This window comes from Galeopterus variegatus, unplaced genomic scaffold (genome assembly GCF_000696425.1).
Source record: "Galeopterus variegatus unplaced genomic scaffold, G_variegatus-3.0.2 Scaffold3082, whole genome shotgun sequence".
In the NCBI taxonomy this organism is placed as follows: Eukaryota; Metazoa; Chordata; class Mammalia; order Dermoptera; family Cynocephalidae; genus Galeopterus; species Galeopterus variegatus.
The window spans coordinates 28,251-51,791 of NW_007729193.1; the positions used below are offsets into that span (position 1 = coordinate 28,251).

A 23,541-nucleotide genomic window follows, 5' to 3' on the forward strand; every position below is an offset into this window, starting at 1 on the left:
TGGGATCCGAACCCTCGGCGGGAGCGCCGCTGCGCTTCCCAAGTGGCACACTGTAGCAGTGCGCCACCGGGCTGGCCCCTGATTGTCTTAATGTCTTTATGAGATGGGTGCAAAGTAGGTATTATTATCCCTATTTAACTGATAAAGGAATTTATTTATCTATTTCTTCTGGGTTTAAGGGATTAAATCACCTTGGATGGATGGCTAGTTAGCTTCAGACTGAGCTCATTGTTCATCTGTAAAAGCAATCTTACCCACTTTTTCTTTTCCGCTTATTTTAATTCCAGTTTAATACTAGGAGGGTACGTTCTGGGTCTGGAAAGTTGATGCCTAGTCTGTGTTTTCCTTGAATTGCATCTTGTTAACTACAAATAGTAGGTATACTGTAGCACTTCTAATAGAACTTCTTGTGATGATAGGAATGTTTATAGATTGTACTGTTGAATATGGTAGCTACTAGTCACATGTGGCTATTTAAATTTACATTAATTAAGATTAAATAAAATTTAAAATTCAGTTCTTCCCAGTTGTATCAGCCACATGTGAAGTGCTTAGAAACTCTGGATTGTTTTCCAATCTGTAGTTCCCAAAGGAACTTTAATAAGTCAACAGCATTGATACCTAATTTTAAAAATAGAGTTGGTCTGAGCCAGTCTTAGTCTCTGCTTATTACTGAGGCTTTAGTCACAGGTCTTTTAGCCCTGGAGGGAAAGGAGAACTTTGCCTTTAACTTCTCAGAAGGAAGTGAATGAACGTACCCGTGCGGATACCCCTCAGCCAGTCTCTGTTCCTAAGACTGTGGTCATTAGCTGGTGTGTATGTTGTTAACGTGCACACTTATGGAGTCCTTTTTACAGCAGATAGCCTGTTCAAGCAGGGGGAGGCCACATCTTGGAAGCATGGTGCAGGTGCTGTTGATATGAAATGGACATTCTGGTCCTTCAACTCCAGGTGATCTGATTGCAGCCTTTGGCTTCCACTTGACATTAAAGTAACCTTCTATGACCACTGAGGGAGTCAGAGTTTTTAAAACCTCCTAGCTTCCTTGGGAACCCTGCAGAGAGAGAGAGAGAGAGAGAGAGAGAGAGAGAGAGAGAGAGTGTGTGTGTGTGTGTGATTGGAAGTTGGGCCCTTCTGCATGGTATAATATTTCTGGCATTTAAATTGGATACTTGGTGCATGGAAACATTGCTTAAGTAGTTCTGTGGTATTGTAGAGTTTTCAGCTACAAGATGATGGAGGAAGCTGGATGCTTTACTGCTCTTTATTGCAATATTTCTGTGGGAAAGTGATTTCTAACTTATATTCATTTATTATTACCTAAAAATTAGGGAACTGTTTGTTCGTATACTGGAGCCCATCTTTATAAAAAAAAAAAGTTAAAATTTCTCAAAGTTTTAATTTCCAAGTAAGTTTATTTCTTGCACATTAAAGAGGAAAAATATTTATTGGCTAGAAGCTTGTATTCCAAAGAAATGTCAAGTATTATCTGTTGTAGCTTTAACAGTTATACTTTCTGCCTATCATAATGTAACAAAAAGAAAAGACCCATTTTGCTTTGATGACTTAGAAAGGCTTTAGACGGAGTTTTTCGTAAATATTTTCACTATGATTTTAATTTTTCTCCCTTCATTTCTAGTTTGTTTAATATCCTTTTATTATAGTCCTACCTCCTGTTTATCTTTATGGTTTAATTAAATTTACTTTTATTACTAAAATGGTGAAATAAAAGCAGTTAAGTCACAAAGTTGTATATTGAAGCAGTCATGAAACAAAAACTGAATGGATAATCAAATAGAGAATTTGTAGCTGTATTCTGCATGTACCATGGATTTAGCTGTGTGCTTTCTCTACCCCCTTACCCCTTTGGTAGTATTTTGGTTTAGAAAGTAATTGAGGGCATTACTAATGTATTTTTTGTTACTATTTTCCCCCCCCAGAGGGAAGTGTAACATCTCCCATTTTTCTGACATATTTGCTGCTAGAGAATTTAAAGCCCGAGTGGATTCGTTTTTCTACATATTAGGCTACAACCCTGAGACAAGGTAAGTGAGTCACTTGTGCCCACTCAATGAGAACTTTTTTCCTTTTCTCACAAGTGTGTGTGTTTGTGTGTATGTGTGTTTACATATCTGGACACACAGTAGTAAGATACAAAAAATGACTCCAAAATATCATAATAAGCTTTGTTGGGAGGAGTTGTAATTAATGTCTTTGGCATCCAAAGAAGCTTGTTGTTTGCTCTATACTTTTTGTTGGGTCCGCGGCCGGCCGACCCGAATAGCCCTTGTCTTGCTATCAGTCTCTCCCTTGGTGTTCCTTCTGGTGGGCGAGCGAATTGCCCAGATTCCTCTTTCCCTCCAGTCCCCGTTGGAAGGAGATGGGGGAAGAGAGCCACGAAGAGAGGTGAGCACAGCCGCCAGCCCCAACCAGCCCGTTAAAGGACACTCAGCCGCAGCGGGAGGGTTCTGTTGAGCAGTTCCATTTATTATCACACAAGCACTTGCTTTTAAAGGCAAATGGGGAAGGGAGGTTTTTACATCCTCCAGTCAGCTTAAAGGTTACGAGAGCATGCATCCTGTCTCAATGCCTAGCTATCGCAATCACGCAGTGTTCACCAGTGCGGAAGCGCGTATTTGGCCAATAAGGGCTAAGGCAAGGTTCCTGCAGACACTCCCACCCTACTTCTTCCCAGCGCTATCTTAGGCTGCCACGTTAATACGCCCTTGTGGGCCCATAATGGCGCCGCTTGTAATGTCAATTAAGGTGGAGTTAGTTTTTAAGGCCCGACAACTTTTATTAAGGAAAAGAAATGTGAGAAAATTTGGGTTTAGAGAGGGTGTGTTAAAGACATAATTTTAGCTGATCTGTGTTTTGAACTTATTAAGAATTGGTAGATTATTTCCCTGATGTATATTCTATCAATCCTTTTATGATACCATGTTGAAAAAGACTAGGTCATTTTGGAAAGTGTGTTGGTTACTCATTCATTTTGTTCACTCTTGGTAATAAAACCCCAGGAATACTCACTAAATATCTTTAGTAAGTTTACTAGTATGAGATGGACACATCTAGTTCTCAACCATCTTAGTAAGATCCATGTAAGAGTTAGAATTATTATTATTTTTTAAATGAAAAGCAATAGGCTTAAAATAATTTAATGGAAACAGTTCTTTTTGTCTGTAATAGATTCTAGTTTAACATAGCACATGGAAGAATTTTTATGAGTGATAAGACTACATGTTTCATTAAAAACAGGAATGTTAGCAGGTGATCAGGTAATCTATGCTCAGGATACCTGGGAAGTCTCTACAAATTGTACAGATAGAGAAAGACAAGATGCTTGGCTTGTGGAAGTCAGTGAAAGAACTACATTAAGTGTAATTGCAAAATGGATGTTGTTTTAGTGAAACCGTTTTTTTCTGAGAAGATATATGTAAAATTGAGAATGTTGTTGTTGGGATAGTCAATCTAGGGTTGGTAAAGGGAACATGTTTTTTGTTTTGCTTGTATTAGGCTGCATAAAGCTCTATTGGGGCATATATATTAATGTGTCTGTTTCTCTCTTCCTCTCGATACTAGATGTTCTAGATACCACATAACAGCTGTAGGAGTTGTAGTATAATGCTCTTTTTTTTTTTGCTTACCTGTAAGAGTACCTTTTTTTCTTTAGAAAACAGTGAAGTGTGAGCTTTTCTTTTTCAAAAGTGTGCCATGTTCTAATAATAAAAAAGCTGGTCAATGGTAGTATTTCAAAAGTGTCTTATATTTTGAAATGTTTATTTCACATATGCATTTATTGACCGCCCTTTCATATCTTTTTGTTTCCCAGGTGAAGTGTGGAATGCTTGAACTTGGATTTCTATATGCATACAAAGGAGTCAGATATAATTTCAGTGATACCATGCTTATTTAACCACTTGATAAATAGTTGTTGTACTACATAAGTTAGATTGTTAGTGTTAGTGAATTGACTAAAATAGCTTTTTTTGTCTTTTAAATCCTCCACTCTCAGGTTTGTAGCAACCAACCAAATTTATTTTTTTTTTAGACTCCTAAAGTGCGTCTTGAGACAGCCTAGAAAACCTATTATTTAAAATGTAGCGTTTTGAGGCTGGACAGTTAGCTCAGTTGGTTAAAGTGTTGTAACACTGAGGTCAAGAGTTCAGATCCCCTTACCAGCTAGCCGCCAAAACAAATACAAAAAAATGTAGCATTCTGTATCAGTGGTCATTGATCTCTCTCTCTCTCTCTCTCTCTCTCTCTCTCTCTCAAATAATATTTTTGGGGTGGGGATGGGGGGCAATTGGCCAGTGCAGGGATCTGAACCTGTGACCCTGGTGTTATAAGGCTGTGCTCTAAACAACTGGGATAAACGACTAGCCCTAAATTAATATCTGATACTAGTGTCAGCAATCTCCTCAGAGGCTTTGTCTGCACCATGAAAACACTTAATTATATTCTTGGTTTTCTGTTTCTCGAACCCAAGTCTTCTCTTGCTAATCATATGGAAAACAAGTTGAGGGCTCAGATCTGGTCTTCTCATATCTCATCCATGGGAGGGTGTCCATGATCACCTGCGATCGCATACGATCGCCTGCAGCCTCTGTGCTTTTCTTCTCTTCACCCTGCCTCCCTGCTACCCCCCGCCCATTTACCTTCTAGGATGGAATTTTATAGCAGTGTTGAGGCTTAAAGTATTACTGTCATTATATTTAGTAGCAATCATAACTTGAGGCATTAATGAAAGAGCCTTGAACCTAAGCTGGCCTAACTTTGAATCCTTAGGAAATTGGGCTTTGCTTTTGGAGGGTTGTTTTTTTTTACATTTCTACATTCAGTGAGGATTCGCTTTTGCTTATATGTGCAAGATTAATCCCCAGTTGACTTCTGTGGTCAGCATTCTCAGCAAAAGAATGTCATTTTGTCCGAAAGGTCTGGCCAAAATCCCTCTTACACATTTAACCACAACACCAGTGTCCTTGGTTGAACAAAAATAGATTGGGCTTGTAAAAAGAGATGAGCATAGCAATGTAGTTATATACATCTCTTTACTGTCCTTAGTTACTTTTTCATATGTCCAGTACCTCATGCCATTTTATCTGACTGCTTGATCCTTGTATTGAGACTGGCCACATGGAGAGATCTCCCCTCTTGGATCTGGGCAGTCTGGTTTCTAATTCCATGCTGCCCCTGTTAGGGTAAGGCGTGTACTCCCTGGACTCTGTTTCCATATCAGTAAAATGGAGATTGTAAAAGCTGCCATGCAGGTAACTTTTGTAAATTGTCAGATGTTTTTTGTTGCTTCTTGGGAATTGCAAAAGTAATTACAAGTTTTCTTTTAAAGACAAGGTTGAAAAACATCAACTTTTTCTGTTTTTTTTTTTTTTTTTTTTTAAACCTTTAAAGTGTTAAATTCAAAAGCAAAACATTAACTACTTCTCAAGATGTCATGATTCTACCAGGTAGATGTTACCTGTCTGTTTGATCATGCTGACATAGAAGTCTGAGTACTGTGGATTCTTGACTGTGCTTCGAATGTTGATTACAAAATTTTTTGCAAATATACAACATTTACTAAGAATTTGTTGACCATAATGAAATGCACTCAACAATACTTAATGAGTAAATAAGTGGCATTTTTGTGAAGTATTATATTTCTACAGTCGGAATGTTTCAGCAAAACATCCGAGAGAACCAAAATGGAAAAAAAAATTTTTTATTGAGAAATAGATTTGGGTTTTTTTAAAATAGCAAATGAACCTGTCCTTTATAGCAGTTAAGTTTTGCTGAATTCTGTACCGTTCTACATCTTCGCATCTCCCCACCTCTAGCATTCCAGCCTTGGGCCTTACGTTTTTTACTATATTCCTGACCCCTTCTGGGTCTCTACATTCCATTCCTGGGAAAGGGTCTCCTTTCTTTCCTGCCTCAGGCCAGTAAGGAACTAATGGTGAATGGAGTCCCAGTAAGAACAAAAGATATGATAAATGGCCATTTGAGAGGAGACGGCTTTATCCTCTTAATGATTAAGCATGAATTTTCCCATTGCCAAATGAAGGGTTTTTTAGACTCCTAAAGTGCGTCTTGAGACAGCCTAGAAAACCTATTATTTAAAATGTAGCGTTTTGAGGCTGGACAGTTAGCTCAGTTGGTTAAAGTGTTGTAACACTGAGGTCAAGAGTTCAGATCCCCTTACCAGCTAGCCGCCAAAACAAATACAAAAAAATGTAGCATTCTGTATCAGTGGTCATTGATCTCTCTCTCTCTCTCTCTCTCTCTCTCTCTCTCTCAAATAATATTTTTGGGGTGGGGATGGGGGGCAATTGGCCAGTGCAGGGATCTGAACCTGTGACCCTGGTGTTATAAGGCTGTGCTCTAAACAACTGGGATAAACGACTAGCCCTAAATTAATATCTGATACTAGTGTCAGCAATCTCCTCAGAGGCTTTGTCTGCACCATGAAAACACTTAATTATATTCTTGGTTTTCTGTTTCTCGAACCCAAGTCTTCTCTTGCTAATCATATGGAAAACAAGTTGAGGGCTCAGATCTGGTCTTCTCATATCTCATCCATGGGAGGGTGTCCATGATCACCTGCGATCGCATACGATCGCCTGCAGCCTCTGTGCTTTTCTTCTCTTCACCCTGCCTCCCTGCTACCCCCCGCCCATTTACCTTCTAGGATGGAATTTTATAGCAGTGTTGAGGCTTAAAGTATTACTGTCATTATATTTAGTAGCAATCATAACTTGAGGCATTTGAAAGGACTATATTTTATCTCTCCCAGAGTGACAGTGACAATAATGTTAATATGAGAGGTCGTCTAAAAGTTCATGGAAGAATTTGTATTGTCTTTTAATTATATTTTTCCACAAACTTCGAATTACCCTCATAATAATAGTGACAGTGAACTCCAGTTACAGCCCTGTGTGCCAGTCACTGCTCTGAGTATTTTACTTGCATAATACATTTTATAACAGTGTAAACCGTACAGAACAGTTGCAAGTATAGATGTTTTTGAACTGAACCATTTGAAAGTGTGTTGTCACCATGAGGCTTTGTCATACTCCAGTACTTTGTGCATTTCCTATGAATAAGAATATTTTCTTATATAACCACAGATAGCCCTCAAAATAAGGAAATTATTAATGAAATATTATCACCCTGGAATTCTGAGACTCCATTCAAGTTTTGCCAGTTTCCCCAATAAAGACCTTTACAGCACAAATATCCTGTTTAGCATTATGGATTTAGTTGTTATGTCTGTTTAGTCTCCTTCAATCTGGAACAGTTTCTCAGTCTTTCCTTGACTTCATGTCCCTGGTACTTTTGGAAATTTAGTGTAATTACTTTGTATACTGTTCCTCAGTTTGTATTTATGATGTTCTCTTATTATTAGACTTAGATCATGTATCTTTGACAGAGATATCATAGAAGTTGTGTGTTCTTTTTTCTGTGTCCTATCAGGTGGTACAAAATTCTTATTTGTCCCATTGCTCTTAACGTTCACTTTGATCAATTGAATAAGGTGGTGTCGCCAGGTTTTGCCATTGTAAAGTTTCTTTTTTTCCGTTTGTAACTTGTGACCATTTTGTGGGAGGTTGCTTTGAGACTATGTAGATATCTTCTTTATCAGACTTTCAATTTATTCATTTATTTAGATCAGGATGGGTGGACTAATGGCTTCCTGTTTTATTTAATTGTTTGTAATCTGTTACTGTCATAATGCCTTTTGAGGTCACATTGTCCCAGACTTTGGAGAATGGTATTTAGAAAGCTCAATCTGGTGCTAGGTGTGCCCCTTGCTCCGGTCCTGTTTGCCACTGCTCTCAGGCTTCTGAGCAAAAAGAGCTGGGGTGGGGGAGGGGGCGGAGAGAACCTCACACGTGAGGCAGCGTTAACATCTGTGCTCTTCTGTCTGTGTGCATATCAATGGGTTCATGCAAAATTCTTCAATCTGAATTTAGTACCACTAGTTTCGCTCTTCTTCCTTATTTGTGATACTCTTCTTTAACAGTGAGAACCCTAATTCCATTACCTTTCACATTGTCACTTCAAGTTTCCTATCACTTACTCTGCTTTCTCCCACACATGGATGGGCTTTGACACTCCACACCTTTCCCTTTCCATTCCCTTCTCTTTCTGTGGCTGTTGTCCATTCACATGTTTTTGGTTTAAAATAATCTGTATGCCAAAACTGTGATCCCTTCAGTGTCTTCCTCTTCCTGCTTGGACTTCAACATTTTGTGCTGTGGTAGCCTCCCTACCTACACACCCTCCTGACCCAGCTTAGGCTCTGAAACCACATGCTAGGCTGCCATCCACATGGACACTCTCCTCACCCTGTTGCCTCTTTGATTCCTCATGCTAGTCCCCATCCTCCACCTGTTTTTAGTAAGGTGACCCCTTATGATGTCTTTAGGACTAAATTGTCAAGAAGAGAAGGTGAGGGTAGGAGAAAAGCTGTGTAATCTTGCTACACTCTCATAATAATCTACTGAGTTTGATACTGTTATTATTTCAGTTTTTAAGATAAGGAATGTTAGGTTGAGAGAAGTCCAGTCATTTGCTTATAATCACACAGTAAGCAGGGGCCAGGGCCAGAGTTCAAACTTTGGGCTAAGTTGAGAGTACAAAGCTGTTTCACCTATTATGCATAAATATGCAAGAAAATAAAAAAATCAAATTCAGGGCATTCAAACCAGATTTTAAGAGATTTAAAACCAGGCTTTAGTAGATACAGCATTGGACATTTCTGAATGTGACCTCAAGGAATCAAACTTGTAATGCCATCTATTTAAGGGGTATAGGATGACAACTATACCATGTAGTTGCTTACTCTGTGCTCGATCCTTTGATTTATTTAATCTCCAAAGAAGCTCAGTGGGTTAGTATTATCTTTATTTCACAAACGAGGGAATTTATATATTATACTAAATAACTGCCTAAGGCAGGCAGTACAGGGAACTCTCAGCCTATTTGACTCCAAAGATTGTATTCTTAACCTCTGTGATTGCATCATAGATTGATTCATATACAACTTAATATTCTTCTGGCTGTGTTGGAAAATAACTTAATTTTTCTAGTGAGAAAAATAAAATTTGCTCACTAGAGAATAACTCGACAAATACAAGAGATGAAGAAGCAAACTGAAATAATTCATAATTATATAACCCATATTTTATTTTTTCCTTAAATATCTGTGTATACATATAGGTGTATATAAATATATTAAGATAATAATTTAAAAATTATTTACATACAATATACATATAATCATGTATTTCATTAGTTAATCTTCTATTATGAACATAATACCATGTCGTTAAAAGTTTTACAAAGATATTTTTACTGACCATCTAGCATACCATCGTTTGGAAGTCCTATTAAATTATATATTCTTATATTGTTGGGCATTTATGGTTTGACCTATATTTGGTTATTCTAAATAACACTGGGGCCATTTTTTTCCAACATAAGTCTTTATACTTCAGCTGAAAAGTTGACAATTCTTTATTTCAATTAATTTGGATTTTATTTTATTTTATTATTTTTTTTTCCTTTTTGTCTTTTTTTACTGACCGGTAATGGGATCGCAACCCTCGTTCTTTATTTCAATTAATTTGGATTTTATTTTATTTTATTATTTTTTTTCCTTTTTGTCTTTTTTTACTGACCGGTAACGGGATCGCAACCCTTGGTGTTGCGCCCGCACCGCGCTCAGCCAGTGAGCGGGAACCGGTCTCCACATGGGATCCGAACCCTCGGCGGGAGCGCCGCGCTCCCAAGCGGCACACTCTCCAGTGCGCCACTGGGCCAGCCCTAATTTGGATTTTAGACGTTTCAAAATTCACTTCTGTTTTAGTGAAGTCCCTTTTCCAGTCACATAGCATGTGGTCTTTGTGTAGCTTTTAAGGAAGCAGTTAGAGCTGGATGTAAGTGTTTTCTTGTTTGCCTTTCATCTACCATCACATTTGAATTCTCAAAAACATTTACCTTAGATGGTACATATTAGAGACAGTTGAAAGTACATGTATATTTGGAAGTAAAGCCTACTGAAGTTAAAAGAACTTTAATAAATAAGGACAAAACCAGATTTGATAATTGCATAAACCTTTTGTCAGAAAACATTTACAGATGTTGAATAAAATATAACAAAACTTTTAAATGCAAAGCTGAGCTCTAAAGAATTAAGAGAAAATGAAAATCAGAGTAGTAAGCTGATCCTTCAGCAGCTCTTGATGAAGGTGAGTTGGGTCTGTTGATGGTCTGCTTGACAAGTCGTCTTTGCTTTTAGTATCCACCTGGTACAGGAGATGAGGCCTTGATCTCAAGGTGGTAAGGTGTTGGAACTGAGAGCCCTGTAAAAAGTTGGGATTGTCATTTCCCAACCCAGAGGGAAGTGGCAGGGAATCCTGTTTGTTTGGGATAAGAACTCTGGGCCCCCGAAATATGAGAACTCCAGGATGAAAAGTTATTGTAAAAAGTGGTCTCATGCCCTTGAACCTGGCAGAAGCACATGTATAATTTTCAATGAGGGACACACCATCATTGAAGAACTCTGTAAGATGTCTCCAGATAAAATATCCTTGAATGCTGAGCTCATAGTCAAAAATTACAAAATATTGGGAGAAACCATGTGATATGCACTATTGTCAGATAAAACAAAACAGCAAGATATACACCCAAGAACTTCAAATACTAGAAGTTTCAGAAAGAGACTATGTGAAAGACTTAAACTAAATATCACTTTTCTTTCTCTTTCACGTAAGTCAAGTTTGAAAGGAAAGTAGCACCTAAGATGTGCTGCTGCTTAGGGGTGACAGGAGAAGGGATGTTTGTCCAAGTGGCTTGCAAAAGTCAACTGTGAGGTGCCAGTGCAAAGAAAGACAGTGAAGAGGATGTTGAAATAGGCTGGCATCACTACTGGGATCCAGTATGACAGAGAAAAGGCCATTGGATTTTGGTAACTTGCCCTTAGTGTCACCCAGGGTATCTAGTGGGACCAAAATTATAATCCACGTTTCTGGACTTGCTGTTAAAATAACCATTTTCATACTGTTCCTTGTAACAGTTTCCATGAATAATGATGAATAATGGCTTTCCAGAATAATGATGAATTTATTAAATTATTTCTGTTAATTTCTCCAAGTGAACATTTTCCATGAGAATGGGTTCGGTAATTTGTATTTTGTTTTTAAATGTGCCTTTTTGAGAGGAAATATTTTGCTGGTCATATTCATGTTATTTGACTGCTAGGTTTTAATTCCATTGCTTTTGTTTTTAGGAAGTATTTTTTTCTAGACTGTTTCTAGTCATCATAATTCTGGGAACATGTCATCCTACCAAAGGGAAAACATTCTTCCAACAAATAGATACTTGTTCCATGTGTTGGGTCAAAAGGAAAACTTATTTAAGTGTATATGGCATTTCTTGTATTTTTTAAATTACATTTTCAGCAGGATAAGAGTTTATTGTTTTATAGTTTCAGAGTTTAGTTTATTTCATAACATAAGCAGGAGTATTATGGAAATGGAATTGATTCTGCATTTACTGTAGGAATTTTGAGGACAACTGAGTATTCTTTTAAATAGGTTTTAATTTCTTGACACACTCTTACATTTTGGGAAATGGGATTGGCACTGTCCCTTTTAACTCTAGCTTGTCCTTTATAATTTTGGGGAGGTTCATGGTCTTCCTTTTCTTTTTCCTTTTTCCTTGTAACTAAGAATTATCTCTTAGTCTACAGATGGAAACTAAGCCTATACATCCAGAACTAGGGTTTCTTATACAGCAGACAACCTGGTTTGCCTTTTGTTGGAGGTAGAGTTTGGGGGAGAGGGCATAAAATGTTTTTAATATCTTGGCTGGTACCATAGGCAATATGACTGCTGTAGAATGCTCAATATAATGGGGAGGGGTGGCCTTGCTTACATGGTTTTAGAAATGTTTTCTGATTAAACCTTAATGAATTTAGCTTTATGAGTAATGTTATAAGGATTTGCCTTAGAGTTTTGAATCAGGGAACTTCAAATGAGATTTTTGGATATTCAGGTGTTTGTGTTTGTTCTTTGAATTCTTGGTTTGAACCTTTCCTGACTTTCTAATTGTTAGAAGTACATTTTTCAAGCTAGACCTGATTTGGCTAGTATTACTGTAGAAAATGTTTTAATTTATTATTTGGGGGATGTTAGTGCTTCTTTTCTAAGTATTAAGCTCTTTGCATAAAATACAGTATTCCTTAGCTACCCTGCTTGTGATACCATCTAAAGTGTGTCTGTACCTATGTGACAATGCCAAGCTCTCCATAGCTTTACCTGGATTGTTCGTTTTGTCAGTTTCTGAATGTTTAGTCTTCAAAAAGAAATTTGCAGTTGCTTCTCTTAAGTAGCTACTACTATGTTTTTAAATGTGCTGCAGCATTTCTCTTAAATAATCTTACATATAGTTACTCATATCTGTGTCTTTTGACTCTATTCTTTCTTGGAGATCTTGCTATTTTAAACCACCATTTATGTAAAAACAACAAGAACAACAACAACAAAAAAATCAAAACTTGCTGTTGTCTTGACAGAGTAGGGCATTTAGCCAAAGCCTCTCCACAGCTTGGCTTGCCGAGTTTCCTGGCGTTGGCTGTCTCAGATCCCCTTTGTAAGGCCCCACTTCCCTGCACACTAGCTTGGTGTGCAGGGAGAAGCTGCAGAGTCTGTTGGCTGGGCTTTATTTACGGAAACAGCAGGGTTGAGATTGATTGCCTTGTCGAGAGACAGTGTGTGGATGAGGGAGGGTCACAGCACATGCTCAGTCCTGTCAATGTGAGGGGAAGTTTCTGCGTTCTACGTGAAGGCTTAGGTCATAGCACAAGCTCAGTGAAAGCTCTGTGAGGTCTCTCAGACTGCATGTGCCTCCATTTTGAGTTGTTAGAGTAGAAAAGGGCAGAGTTTTAGCAGTAAGTAGAGATTCAGGAATCCAGCTAGACTCACCAGAGCTTCTGTTAGTCATGGATGATCCATTCAGCCCCTGCAGGTAGGCTGTCTTCCTCCGTCCTCACTGAAACAGTGATGGTTTTTGCTGCTCTTTCTCACCTCTGAAGATGTTTATGAATCATTTCATCATTCATAGTGCATGTTCCTGAGAGCCTTTAATTCACCCTGGCTACTGGTATTGCGAAGCTTGAAATCAAAGCTAGGAGGGGTCTCCCCAGAGGTGCATTAAGCAAATGTAGAATGTTAAGCCTTGTGGGTCCCTGTGTCCCTGTCCTCTTCCCTTTTCCCTCACCTCTTCCTCTTTTGGCATAATTTTAACCTGAGTTGTGCTGGGTGCATGCTGCCAACCTTGTTTGCCTTTGAGACCTGCAGAACAAGCCTGTAGGCTGTCCCTCGGCCATGTGGCTGGTAGGGAATGCCTGGGCCTGAGAGCAGCTCTGTTTGGATGTTTTAGGAAGGGTGGTAGGTGGGCAGCTATTGGTTGCTTTGAAGGTGGGTGGAACTTGTTTTGCTTGAGAGCCTGTTTGCTAGAGCAAATTATAATTCTTGTGATCTTTTTCTGAAGTCTGTCATGTGCAGGGAACAGTTGTGAATTATGGTTGCAATGATATCACCTTAATATGGATTTTTTTAGAATTGAAAGGTTATGTCACATCAATTTCTACTGTATCTGTTGCTTCAAAAGGAAGCAAATCCTTTTTCCTTTTGGAGCTTACAGAAAATTTCTGGGTAAAGGGGAAATTTTCTGTGCAATTAAAAAAAATGTATGTACTGACATTTGTTTAGAAGTTGATTTTCCAGGTATTTTGCTAGTTTATTTGTTGTATATTTATTTTATAATAGATAGTGTTTGTTGTATGTGTGTATTTTGTGGTGTGACTTGTGAATTCTTCAGGAGGGGAGTGAAGAGAACAGTTGGTGCCTGAGAAGTCAGAGGCATTGACGAGGCCACGTTTTGTGCCCCCTGCTTGATGGCTGGACACTAGTCTTTTCCACCCAGAGGAAGTGGTGCTTTTTGTGTGCCCTGTTTGCAGAGAAGGCTCAGACAGATGGCTCTCATCATGGTTGACTTAGGGAGCTGGTCAGAATAAGCAAATTTAGGACAAGTTGAATTCTTATCCAAGCAAATATTAAGCAAAGTTTTTGAATTGTATTCGTTGCTCCTTCTTGTTTCTTCTACCCTTTTTTCTTCTGATAAAGCTTATAAAAATTTTTTGAGATGACACCTATTTTGTGCATTTGTGAGGATGGAAGAAAGCATACAATATAGAAGAATGTGCAACTAAAAAACCCTCACAGGAGTGAGAAGGGATTTACTGTATTGATGCAAGGAGAGATTTTGTGTAAGCCCTTAGTTGTATGATATGAATATGGAGCTTTGTATGGCCAATTCTTGTCAGAGGAGGCCCCTGATCTTGGTGGAAAGTTTTTAGTGCTAGTGAATTCTAGTCACTGAAAATATTACTCAAGTATAGTCTTTCTTCTTGCAGATTTAATTTTGGGATTGTGACTAAGGAGATGAATTGTAGAGGGATACTTTAGAGTTAGTGTGTTTATTATTATTTTTATGATCTATTTTTCCATTCATGTGAGGGCTCTCTTCCCATGATGATGATATTTATTTGAACATTGCATGTGGGAGATTTGGACAGGTACTCACTTTTTCCCTTATTCTGTAGTATTGCTTCTGGAACTTGTGTTAGAAGCACCATTTGTTCTTCTTTTCTGCTTTTCTCTTTTAATAAAATTTATCCTTTCTGTAGACTGGACAGTTGTGGGGAACTGGACACTGCAGCACTTTCTAGTCATGCACATGCAGGTCCATGCAGGGCTTATGTTTCAGACTTGAGGAGAAAACTCATTGAGTCAGGAGAATACTGCCTTTCTGTTCTAGGGTCTTTACCTCTTTGTAAACTTCCTTTGAATTTAGCAAATAAAATATGAACAGAAAGCTGTACTCATAGCTGAGTCAGCTCTGGCTCAGGTTCTTCCCACTTGAGGTGGCCTGGTTGGGCCTAGTACAAATCTGCGTTTATGGAGCTTGCATGCAGCCGCCTATTTTGATGGTGAAGACTTGTGGTTACTGTGATCTGTGATATCCCTCTGCTGTTAAGAGTTGAATCATTCTATATTTCAAATCCAATAAAGTAAGGCACTAGAGCTATTTCTTGTGTGGTATGTGTTTGTTCCGTATTTTCCTGTCTCAGGAAAATATTTTTGGAATTTTATTTGCTGACCAACATCTCGTGCTTTAGGGCTTCTGTGCTTGTCTGGTGGTGGTGGTGGACGTGAGGAACAGCACATGGGAAGTTATTCTCTTTGTTGGTGAAGTTGTCTAGGGTCTGTGTAGCTTGAACATTAAAAAGATGCTAGTTAGTTTCTTTTGGCTTATTGTTTTCCTCCTGTTGTACTTTGGAGTCTCAGGAAGTGTTGAGGAATATAAAAAATTATATGATTCAAAAGAACATAAAAGTTCACAAAATTATTATCTTTTTAGCTTTTCTTGTCATTATAGTAGAATGTTGAATCAGAATCTGAGGTTGAGCATGACATTTAAAATGTTTCTCTGTAAACATTAGCTTTGCAGAGTCTGTTTTTGGTAGAAAAGTGGAGTGAATTTGGTTGAGTTTAACTGGCACTTCCTTTTCAATCTGCTCCTAACATAGCTCTGCTTTTCACCACTTCCTTGATGTGTCTAGTGTGTTAACTTACAGATTGAAAGACTCTGGTACACCTGAGACCTGATGCTTCCCTTTCTTTGTTGTTCTGCAGTTGTTCTGTGTTCCTGATCCTTTCTCCTTCTGAATTCATTTCTACTTTTCATTTTACTTTTTGGTCATTACCAAACTGAGTTTTCTTTCCACCAAGAGGAATTTGTTCTAATGCTATGAAACAAATGTCTGACAGGATGAGAAAGGAGGTAGAAATATTGGATAAAGGAAGATTCAAAATGATGTGTGCGTTCATGAGTCCTGTCCTAAATAAGTGCAGATAATGGATAACCATTTGTATTGAGCAGTTCTGATGTGGGTGGATACAGGTGCTTGAATACATGTTTAAAACAAATCTGTAAGAAAACTAATTTTCTCACGTTGCATACTCTATGAAACTTTGAGTCTAAAGTAAAACAGTTCATTTTAATTCAACTGGGATAATTAGAGATTATTTCTATCAGAGTTTTTTGAACTACACATTTATTTGCGGTTATTTGACATTAAGCTTCTGGGGCAGGGACCATGTATGTTCTTATAGTCTTAGTTCCCAGTAGAGTGCCTGACAAATGGGTCTTTAGCATAAATATGTTGAATAAATGAATGACATCTGTGGTAAGAGAAAAGGCTGGATTTGGAACCAGATAGGGTGGTTCAAATTCTACCGAATAAGTGACATTGGAATGAGCTCCTTCCCTTTTCTGACCCTCAATTTTCTCATGGTTTGAATGGAGATGTTTTCCTCATAGGTGTTGTAAAGATTAGATGAAAACAATGTGAAAGTGCTTGGCACGTAATTGCTTAGTACATTATTGTATTAATTCAAAGGCCAAGTCTACATCTTTATTTTTTATGGCCAACCTTTTCAACTAAGGTGATGTCAGTGATTACTTTAGGAATTATGGTAATTAAATTAGAAACCAGTATGTTTAACCACCATTTACTGGTTTACTTTCTTCTTATTCTGTTTGGGTTATTGCCTTTAGAAGAAAAAAAAAATGCTCTATTCTGTATCTTGTGACATGTGGTGTGTTCAGCGTTAGACATTGTTTTCTTCTTACCACTTTTTCCAATATAGTTACGTGTGTGTGTATATTAATGCCTGTTTACCTTTTCCTCTCATATTCACACCACTATAGTGAAGAAGGATAAGGTGATGGTTATATTTTTTATAACATTTCCCAGAGACTTCCCAGTGGGAACAAAGAAACCTTTAGATATGTGTTGTAGACATGCTTATTTGGTCCAAGGTCCCTTTTTTTCTGGGGATGTTCCATTCAGGAGTATTATGTAGTTTGATCTCAATATGCACAGAAAGCCAACATCATCTTTGGTCAGGAAATCAGCTTAATCTTCAAAGTTGGCTGCTTTATAAATTGTTTTCAATCATGGTAGGATTTTTTTTTTTCTATAGCTTCATGTATATGTACATGCAGCTTTGTTAGGCTGTGGTCCTTAAAGCTGTTTCCATCTTCACAGCAGGCGATTACAATAAAGCCCATGAGGACCGTGAGGTAGGTTGGAGTTATATGTCATTGCCAGGTACACTGTGTGTTACTACATAATGTACATGCAGCTTTGTTAGGCTGTGGTCCTTAAAGCTGTTTCCATCTTCACAGCAGGCGATTACAATAAAGCCCACGAGGACCGTGAGGTAGGTTGGAGTTATATGTCATTGCCAGGTACACTGTGTGTTACTACATAAACGGGGAGAGAGAAGACAGATAAGACATTTAGACAATGGAGCAAGGTCATTGTAGTACTTTGAAACTAGATTTTTTCTCATTTGTTTAATTTCTTTAACCTATTTCTCCTGATATGACACATACACACATTGTGTGTGAAAGCCACATTTACTGCATTTTATTATCTGCATGAAATTGTTATTACTCCTCATCCAGTGCCTAATTCCTAGTTCTGGACACTAAGTTATATTTAGGAGAACCTTATGGGAGAGCTACTTCTGTGGCCTGGAATCCTCTTCAGTAATTAACTCACAGTGACCCCTCAGAAGAACACTTTTATTTCTTCAGGCCCTGGCTTCTTCTATTAAGCTAAAAAATTGGATCAGATGGCTTTCCATCAGAAAAAGTTTAGAATTTTATGATTCCAGATTTTGTGTAAGTTCCTGTGTATAATTTTGGAACATTAGCTCTTTCTGTTGTTGACTGATTTTTTTTTTTTCTTCAGTGAATGCTGAATTTTGTTTCAGCTAGGCAGTTTATCAAGCCTTTTTTTCAGTTAATTTTGCTTGGAGGGCTGGCCTTCTGTCACAGGTGACTTAACTATCCTAATTTTGACAAACAGAGCCCTTAGATGCTTTCTATGGCTAAACAATAGTTGAGTTAGAATATGGAGTCATTTATTCTTTCAAAATATATTGAAAACCAGTGGGCTCAGGGATATAATGGTGAAGTAAAAATAAACTTGGTCCTACTACCCACATGGTGCTGTCAGTCTAGAGGGCGAGACAGCCGTTGAAAAAAATAACTACACAAAATAAATATAAAATCATGGTTGTGATAGGAGCCGGAGGAGAGGAACATGGTGCTGTGAGGACTCATAATAGAGGGGTTAGCTTTCATTCTCACTTTTGCCAGCACTTAGAACTAATAATAGTAATGAACTCCGTGCAGCAGGCACTATGCCTAGTTCTTTCCATAGATCATCTTTTATTTTTATAACAACCTTGCAAAGTAGCTATTATGAACTTCGTTTTACAGATGAAGAAACTGAGGGCACAGAGAGATTGAATCGTGTCCTCAATATCACAATTAGAGCCAGCAAAACCTTGGTACCGAAATTTTAATCCAGATTCATTTGACTATGAAGTCTGCTTTTCCCCTGCACCTGAGCATCTAGATGCAGGTATATATGACAACTTCCCTCTTTCAGTAGTGAGATGCCACAGTCGTTGGACATCATAATAGGATGCACAGTGACTTTATGCAGATTTAGGGAAATTTTTCTCCATCTTAAAATGAATGGGAATATACAAGGGGACTTAAAAAAATTGTGGAAGAATATTATTAAAAGATAAATGAGTCCACAGACTTTTTGAACTACCCTCATATTTTGGAATAGAATACAATATTTGCATGGGTTTTTAAGATACTGCATCAGGCTTTAAAGAAATTTTAGACTTGTTAAAGACTGCTTTGGAAGCATGTGTTCATGCTGGAGAGACTTGAGAAACCCCGCATGTTGTCCTACTCTTCCTTCCTATCATCCTTGTTTTCACTCCTGCCCCACAATTCATCTAAAAAGAAGTGATTCTGATAACTTGCCTTTTGGTTTTCTTAAAATTAACTGTATTTTGTTTTGGACCCGCAGACTTTTTCTGTGGTCACTTTCTAAGTGTGCTAGTAAGTAGAGTTTCTAGAGTCTTCTTTTTCTTGACATGACATTATGAGAAAGAAGACTCTAGAAACTCTACTTACTAGCACACTTAGAAAGTCTTTTTGCTGAACACCCTATAGAAAAGATAGGAATTATCTACTGTCTGATATTTATGACCTGAAGGACAGGAAAAAGGAAGATTGCCCAGAGATCTCATTCATACATGACACCAGTCACAGGACACAGGTCTGACTTGAGAGTTATGGGGCCCAGCTACTTGGGAATGGGCCACAGGCCACACTGCTGTTATGTCCCCAGGCTTGAGGAAGGGGTCAGTTCTGGGTTATGATGGGAAGTCATGCCAGCTCCTTGTAAAAGGCCTTGATTCTACCAGCTCTTGCTCTTAGTTGCTTTATGTCAGTGCTGTCTGTTCATGTCTTCTCTCTGCACTCATGTCCTTGTCTCTCCTCTTCCCTGTAGACTCAAGTCCTACTCTTCAGCAATCACTATGATTGTGGAGAGATATTTGGTCATCTTGAGTGAATGTTCACAGACTGTTACCTCCCTGCACCTTTCCCACGCTTCAGGATGAAAAAGTGACTGTGTCATGTTCTTGGGCAAGCCCCATGTCTGGGCAGGCTTCTGCATCCAGCTGACATGCTCTTCTCAAGGAGCCTTCCATGCATCTGGCCTTTTCATCTCCTTTGCAAAGATGCTTCTCCCTTTTTGATATTCAGTTGCAGGCTCCCTGCTCCTTTCTGTCCATTCCCTGTTTACTTCTTAGACTAAAACGTTTCCATGGTAACAGGTTACTTTTCAAAGGGAACATCTTGTCATTTTATTTAATCCACTGCAGCTGAAGAGGACTGAAATATTAAGTTGTAGTTGCTATGGATACTGCTTTGTTACATTGGTTTCTTTTGTATCAGATTTCATATACAATGAATTTATTTTTTTTTATACTCAAGGAATAAACACAATAGCTTACCATTATTGTTGCAATTTGGCTTCTGGGACTATTTTTTCATATTCTAAAGCAAAGGTTTGTAGAATAATGGGGGCTGAACCTCAGCTTTTTTGAAAAACATGTATTATTTACATTAGTTACACAGAAAAATTCATCCTTTTGCTGGGGAGGATTGTGACAGTTCTTAATTTTTTTTTTTTTTGTAGTATGCTTCATAGTATAAGGATGTCGTCAAAATGATGAGCGCACAGCAAAGATCCTTAGTAAACCTAGGGAAGAAGGAAATAATGTGACTTGGAGTTAATTCCCTGAACTTCATTGCTCATGAACTGTGCATTCTTTAGTAACTCATTCAGCTGTCTATGGTATATATTGGAGGAATCTATTTGTCATCTAATCAGCTTTTTTAATGTCTGGCTTTTCTTATTTCCAGTCTGTCTGTAGTACATCCCTCAGTTAACCTCTTCCTTTGACTTTTTTAAAACTTGAAAATTTTGGATTCACAGGAAGTTGCAAAGATTCTACCGAGTGGTATTATCTTATGTAACTGTAGTACAGTATCAGACTTGGAAATTGGCATTAGTACATTGTGCGTGTGGAGTTCTGTGCCACTTTATCACATGTGTAGCTTTGCGTAACCCCACCACAATCGAGATACAGAACTATTGCATCACTGCAAAGATCTCCCCAGTGCTACCCTTTATAGTCATACATGTTCCCGCTCTCTCATTCCTCACCATCCCTGACACCTGGCAACCACTAATCTATTCTCCATTTCTATAATTTTGTCATTTCTAGTATGTTGTATAACTTTGCCTTTACGTAATAAATTGACTTTAATATAATGTATAAAATCCGTTCTATATTATATATAAAATACGTTGCTCCCGCTCTCTCATTCCTCACCATCCCTGACACCTGGCAACCACTAATCTATTCTCCATTTCTATAATTTTGCCATTTCTAGTATGTTGTATAACTTTGCCTTTATGTAATAAATTGACTTTAATATAATGTATAAAATCCGTTCTATATTATATATAAAATACGTTGCATAAAAATTTATGTCATAGATTTTCTCTTTCAACATGATTTTCAAACTTTTAAAAAACACTGATTATTTTGTTTTGCTTGGATGTTTGAAATGAACATTGAACTGAAATAGGAAAGAGGATATAGATTCTCATACTTTTGTTTATGATTAATTGTATAATTTTGGTTCAGCAACTTAATCACTCTGCCATAGGGGAGTGTAATTGGAAGTTCTGACTTTGGAGTCAGCTAAACTTAAGTTTGAATCCGGTTTGTCCACTTGTTAGCTGTATAATACTGGGCAACTACATAACATCTTTTAGGTTCAGGTTATAATAGCACTTATCTTATAGGATTGTTCTTAATATTTGATATGAAAATAAACAAAAATTGCTTAGCTTACACTGCGTGGTACATAGTAAATGTTCAATGTATATGTTAATTGCTTTATTAGTGTTACAATTAGTATTTTTGTTATCTACAAAATAGAGATATTGCCACATAGGATTGTCATGAGAATAATAAAATAATGTATACCAGGCATAGAAAGCATTTAGTAAGTAATAGTAGTATTATTATTTTGCTTGTATTTATCATATAACTAATATACCTGGATTTAATATAAACTGGATTTAAGCTAATGTACATGAAAATGCTGAGGCAGAAATAAAGGGGGGCGTGTGTGTGTGTGTTTGTCTGTCTTGCATTATCCTGGGATATGAATCCAATCTTTGGTTTCTTATTTCATACAGTAGTATCTGACTTGGCTAGGATTTATACTGCCCTTGGTCTGGATTTTCCTCCTTTTTTTTTTGGTGCTGTCTGGTAGGAGGATCTAAACCCTTGAACTTGATGTTATAACACTGTGCTCTAACGAACTGAGCTAACCAGCCAGCCTTGGATTTTCCTTCTTAAATTGATGACCATTCTGGCTTTGCTCTAATCTACTGTGTTAATTAAGCAGCATTGCACATCCAAGTGGAAACCTCTTCTGTAGCCATGTTTTGAATACAGGATAGAGTGAGATCTGAATTTCTGTGAATATCAGTACTGATGCCTTTGTTAGTACTATATCATGATCTAAATGAAATTATACCTAAAAATGAGATAATACTATAGAGCACCTAGAACAGATAATAAGTGCTTAAATTTAGCTACTGTTGTTATTAATCGAAGAATAAACCTGGCATCTTCTTCTAGATTAGGGCCCTTTTGAATTTTAGCCTTCAGTACTTTCTAAAGTTCAGAATGTGTCATAATCAGCACTTCTAAAGGCATGGTTTATGAACTCCATTATTAATTTTATCAAATCCCAATCCTTGCCTTCCTGTCTTTTTTCTTTATGAAGAAATAGGAAGTGACATACAAGTCTTCTGCTGCTTACCAGAGGATGATAATTGTCTTGTCCTGCACTGAGAAGACCTTGTGTGGTTGTTTGAGTCACTTTAGTTAGAAGCTGAGCTAGCCACTTTTTTCAGAATGCCGTTTCTGTTTGAAAGGACAACTGGCAGACATTTTCTTGAAAATGAGTGAAGTGAGCCTGTCATTTCAAGGAAAACAAGTGATAGTATTTGACAATGCCAAGATTTGAACTTTCAAGTAAAAATTAGAATTTTGAAAAAGTTGTATCCACTACCCTGAGCCTGACAGCTTGTCTACATCTACACATAAGGCTTTTCTTATGAGATGAATGATGATATTAATGAATGTGATTTAAAAAAAAATATTGTATATAATAAACTGTGTCCATATTTGGAAGATCTGCAAACCTTAGTAAACCAATATTTTCCATATAACTAATGCATGACATTACAAAATCATATCTGAGTAGAATCACAGGGTAGGACAGATCAATGGATTTTAATGTAACAAAGTTCAAAAGATTATTGATAAAGTTTTAGATTCACATTGTGCACAAACCTTTAAGAAACTATCGCTTGTTGAGTTTTGGTCTAGTATCAGAAAGGCTATTGAAATGTTCTTCCCTTCTCCAACTACATAGCTGTGTGAGGATTTTCTTCATCTACTTTAACCCAAACAGCATCTTACAGCAGATTGAATGTAAAAGCAGATAGAATCTAGCTGTCTTCTAATAAGTCAGATGTTAACAAGATTTGTAATAAACATAAAACAGTGTCTTTATTTTCACTAAGTATTTTTGTTTAAATGCTATTACTGTTTGGGTGGGAGGGGCAGCTGGCTGATATGGGGATCCAAATCCTTGACCTTGGTGTTACAAGGCGGTGTTCTAACCAACTGAGCAACTGGCCAGCCCTAAATACAATTACTTTTTATAAGTATATGTTATACAGGTTGCTATGTAATGGGCTTATTGCTTTTTTAAAATTAATAAATAAATATCTTCAAATTTCTCAAAAACACAAGTTCGTTGGGGTACTCAGTAATTTAAAGAGTGTAAAAGGGTCCTGAAACCTAAAAGTTTGAGAACTGTCATGTTAAGTAAGAGGAAAAATGTAGTAATTTCATCATGTGATGATTAATG

The 23,541-nt window shown here is 37.5% G+C and overlaps 1 protein-coding gene across 1 annotated transcript in view; it reads left to right on the forward strand.

Annotated features, from left to right (window-relative positions):
- LOC103599757 (arginine-glutamic acid dipeptide repeats protein) overlaps positions 1-23,541 on the forward strand; it is a gene marked incomplete at its 5' end in the record, with an annotated part of 183,396 nt that overhangs the window by 13,993 nt on the left and 145,862 nt on the right. Inside the window, one exon of the mRNA XM_008583915.1 lies at positions 1,941-2,045. Within this exon, the coding sequence (XP_008582137.1) occupies positions 1,941-2,045 (105 nt within the window). The remainder of the gene's footprint in view (positions 1-1,940; positions 2,046-23,541) is intronic.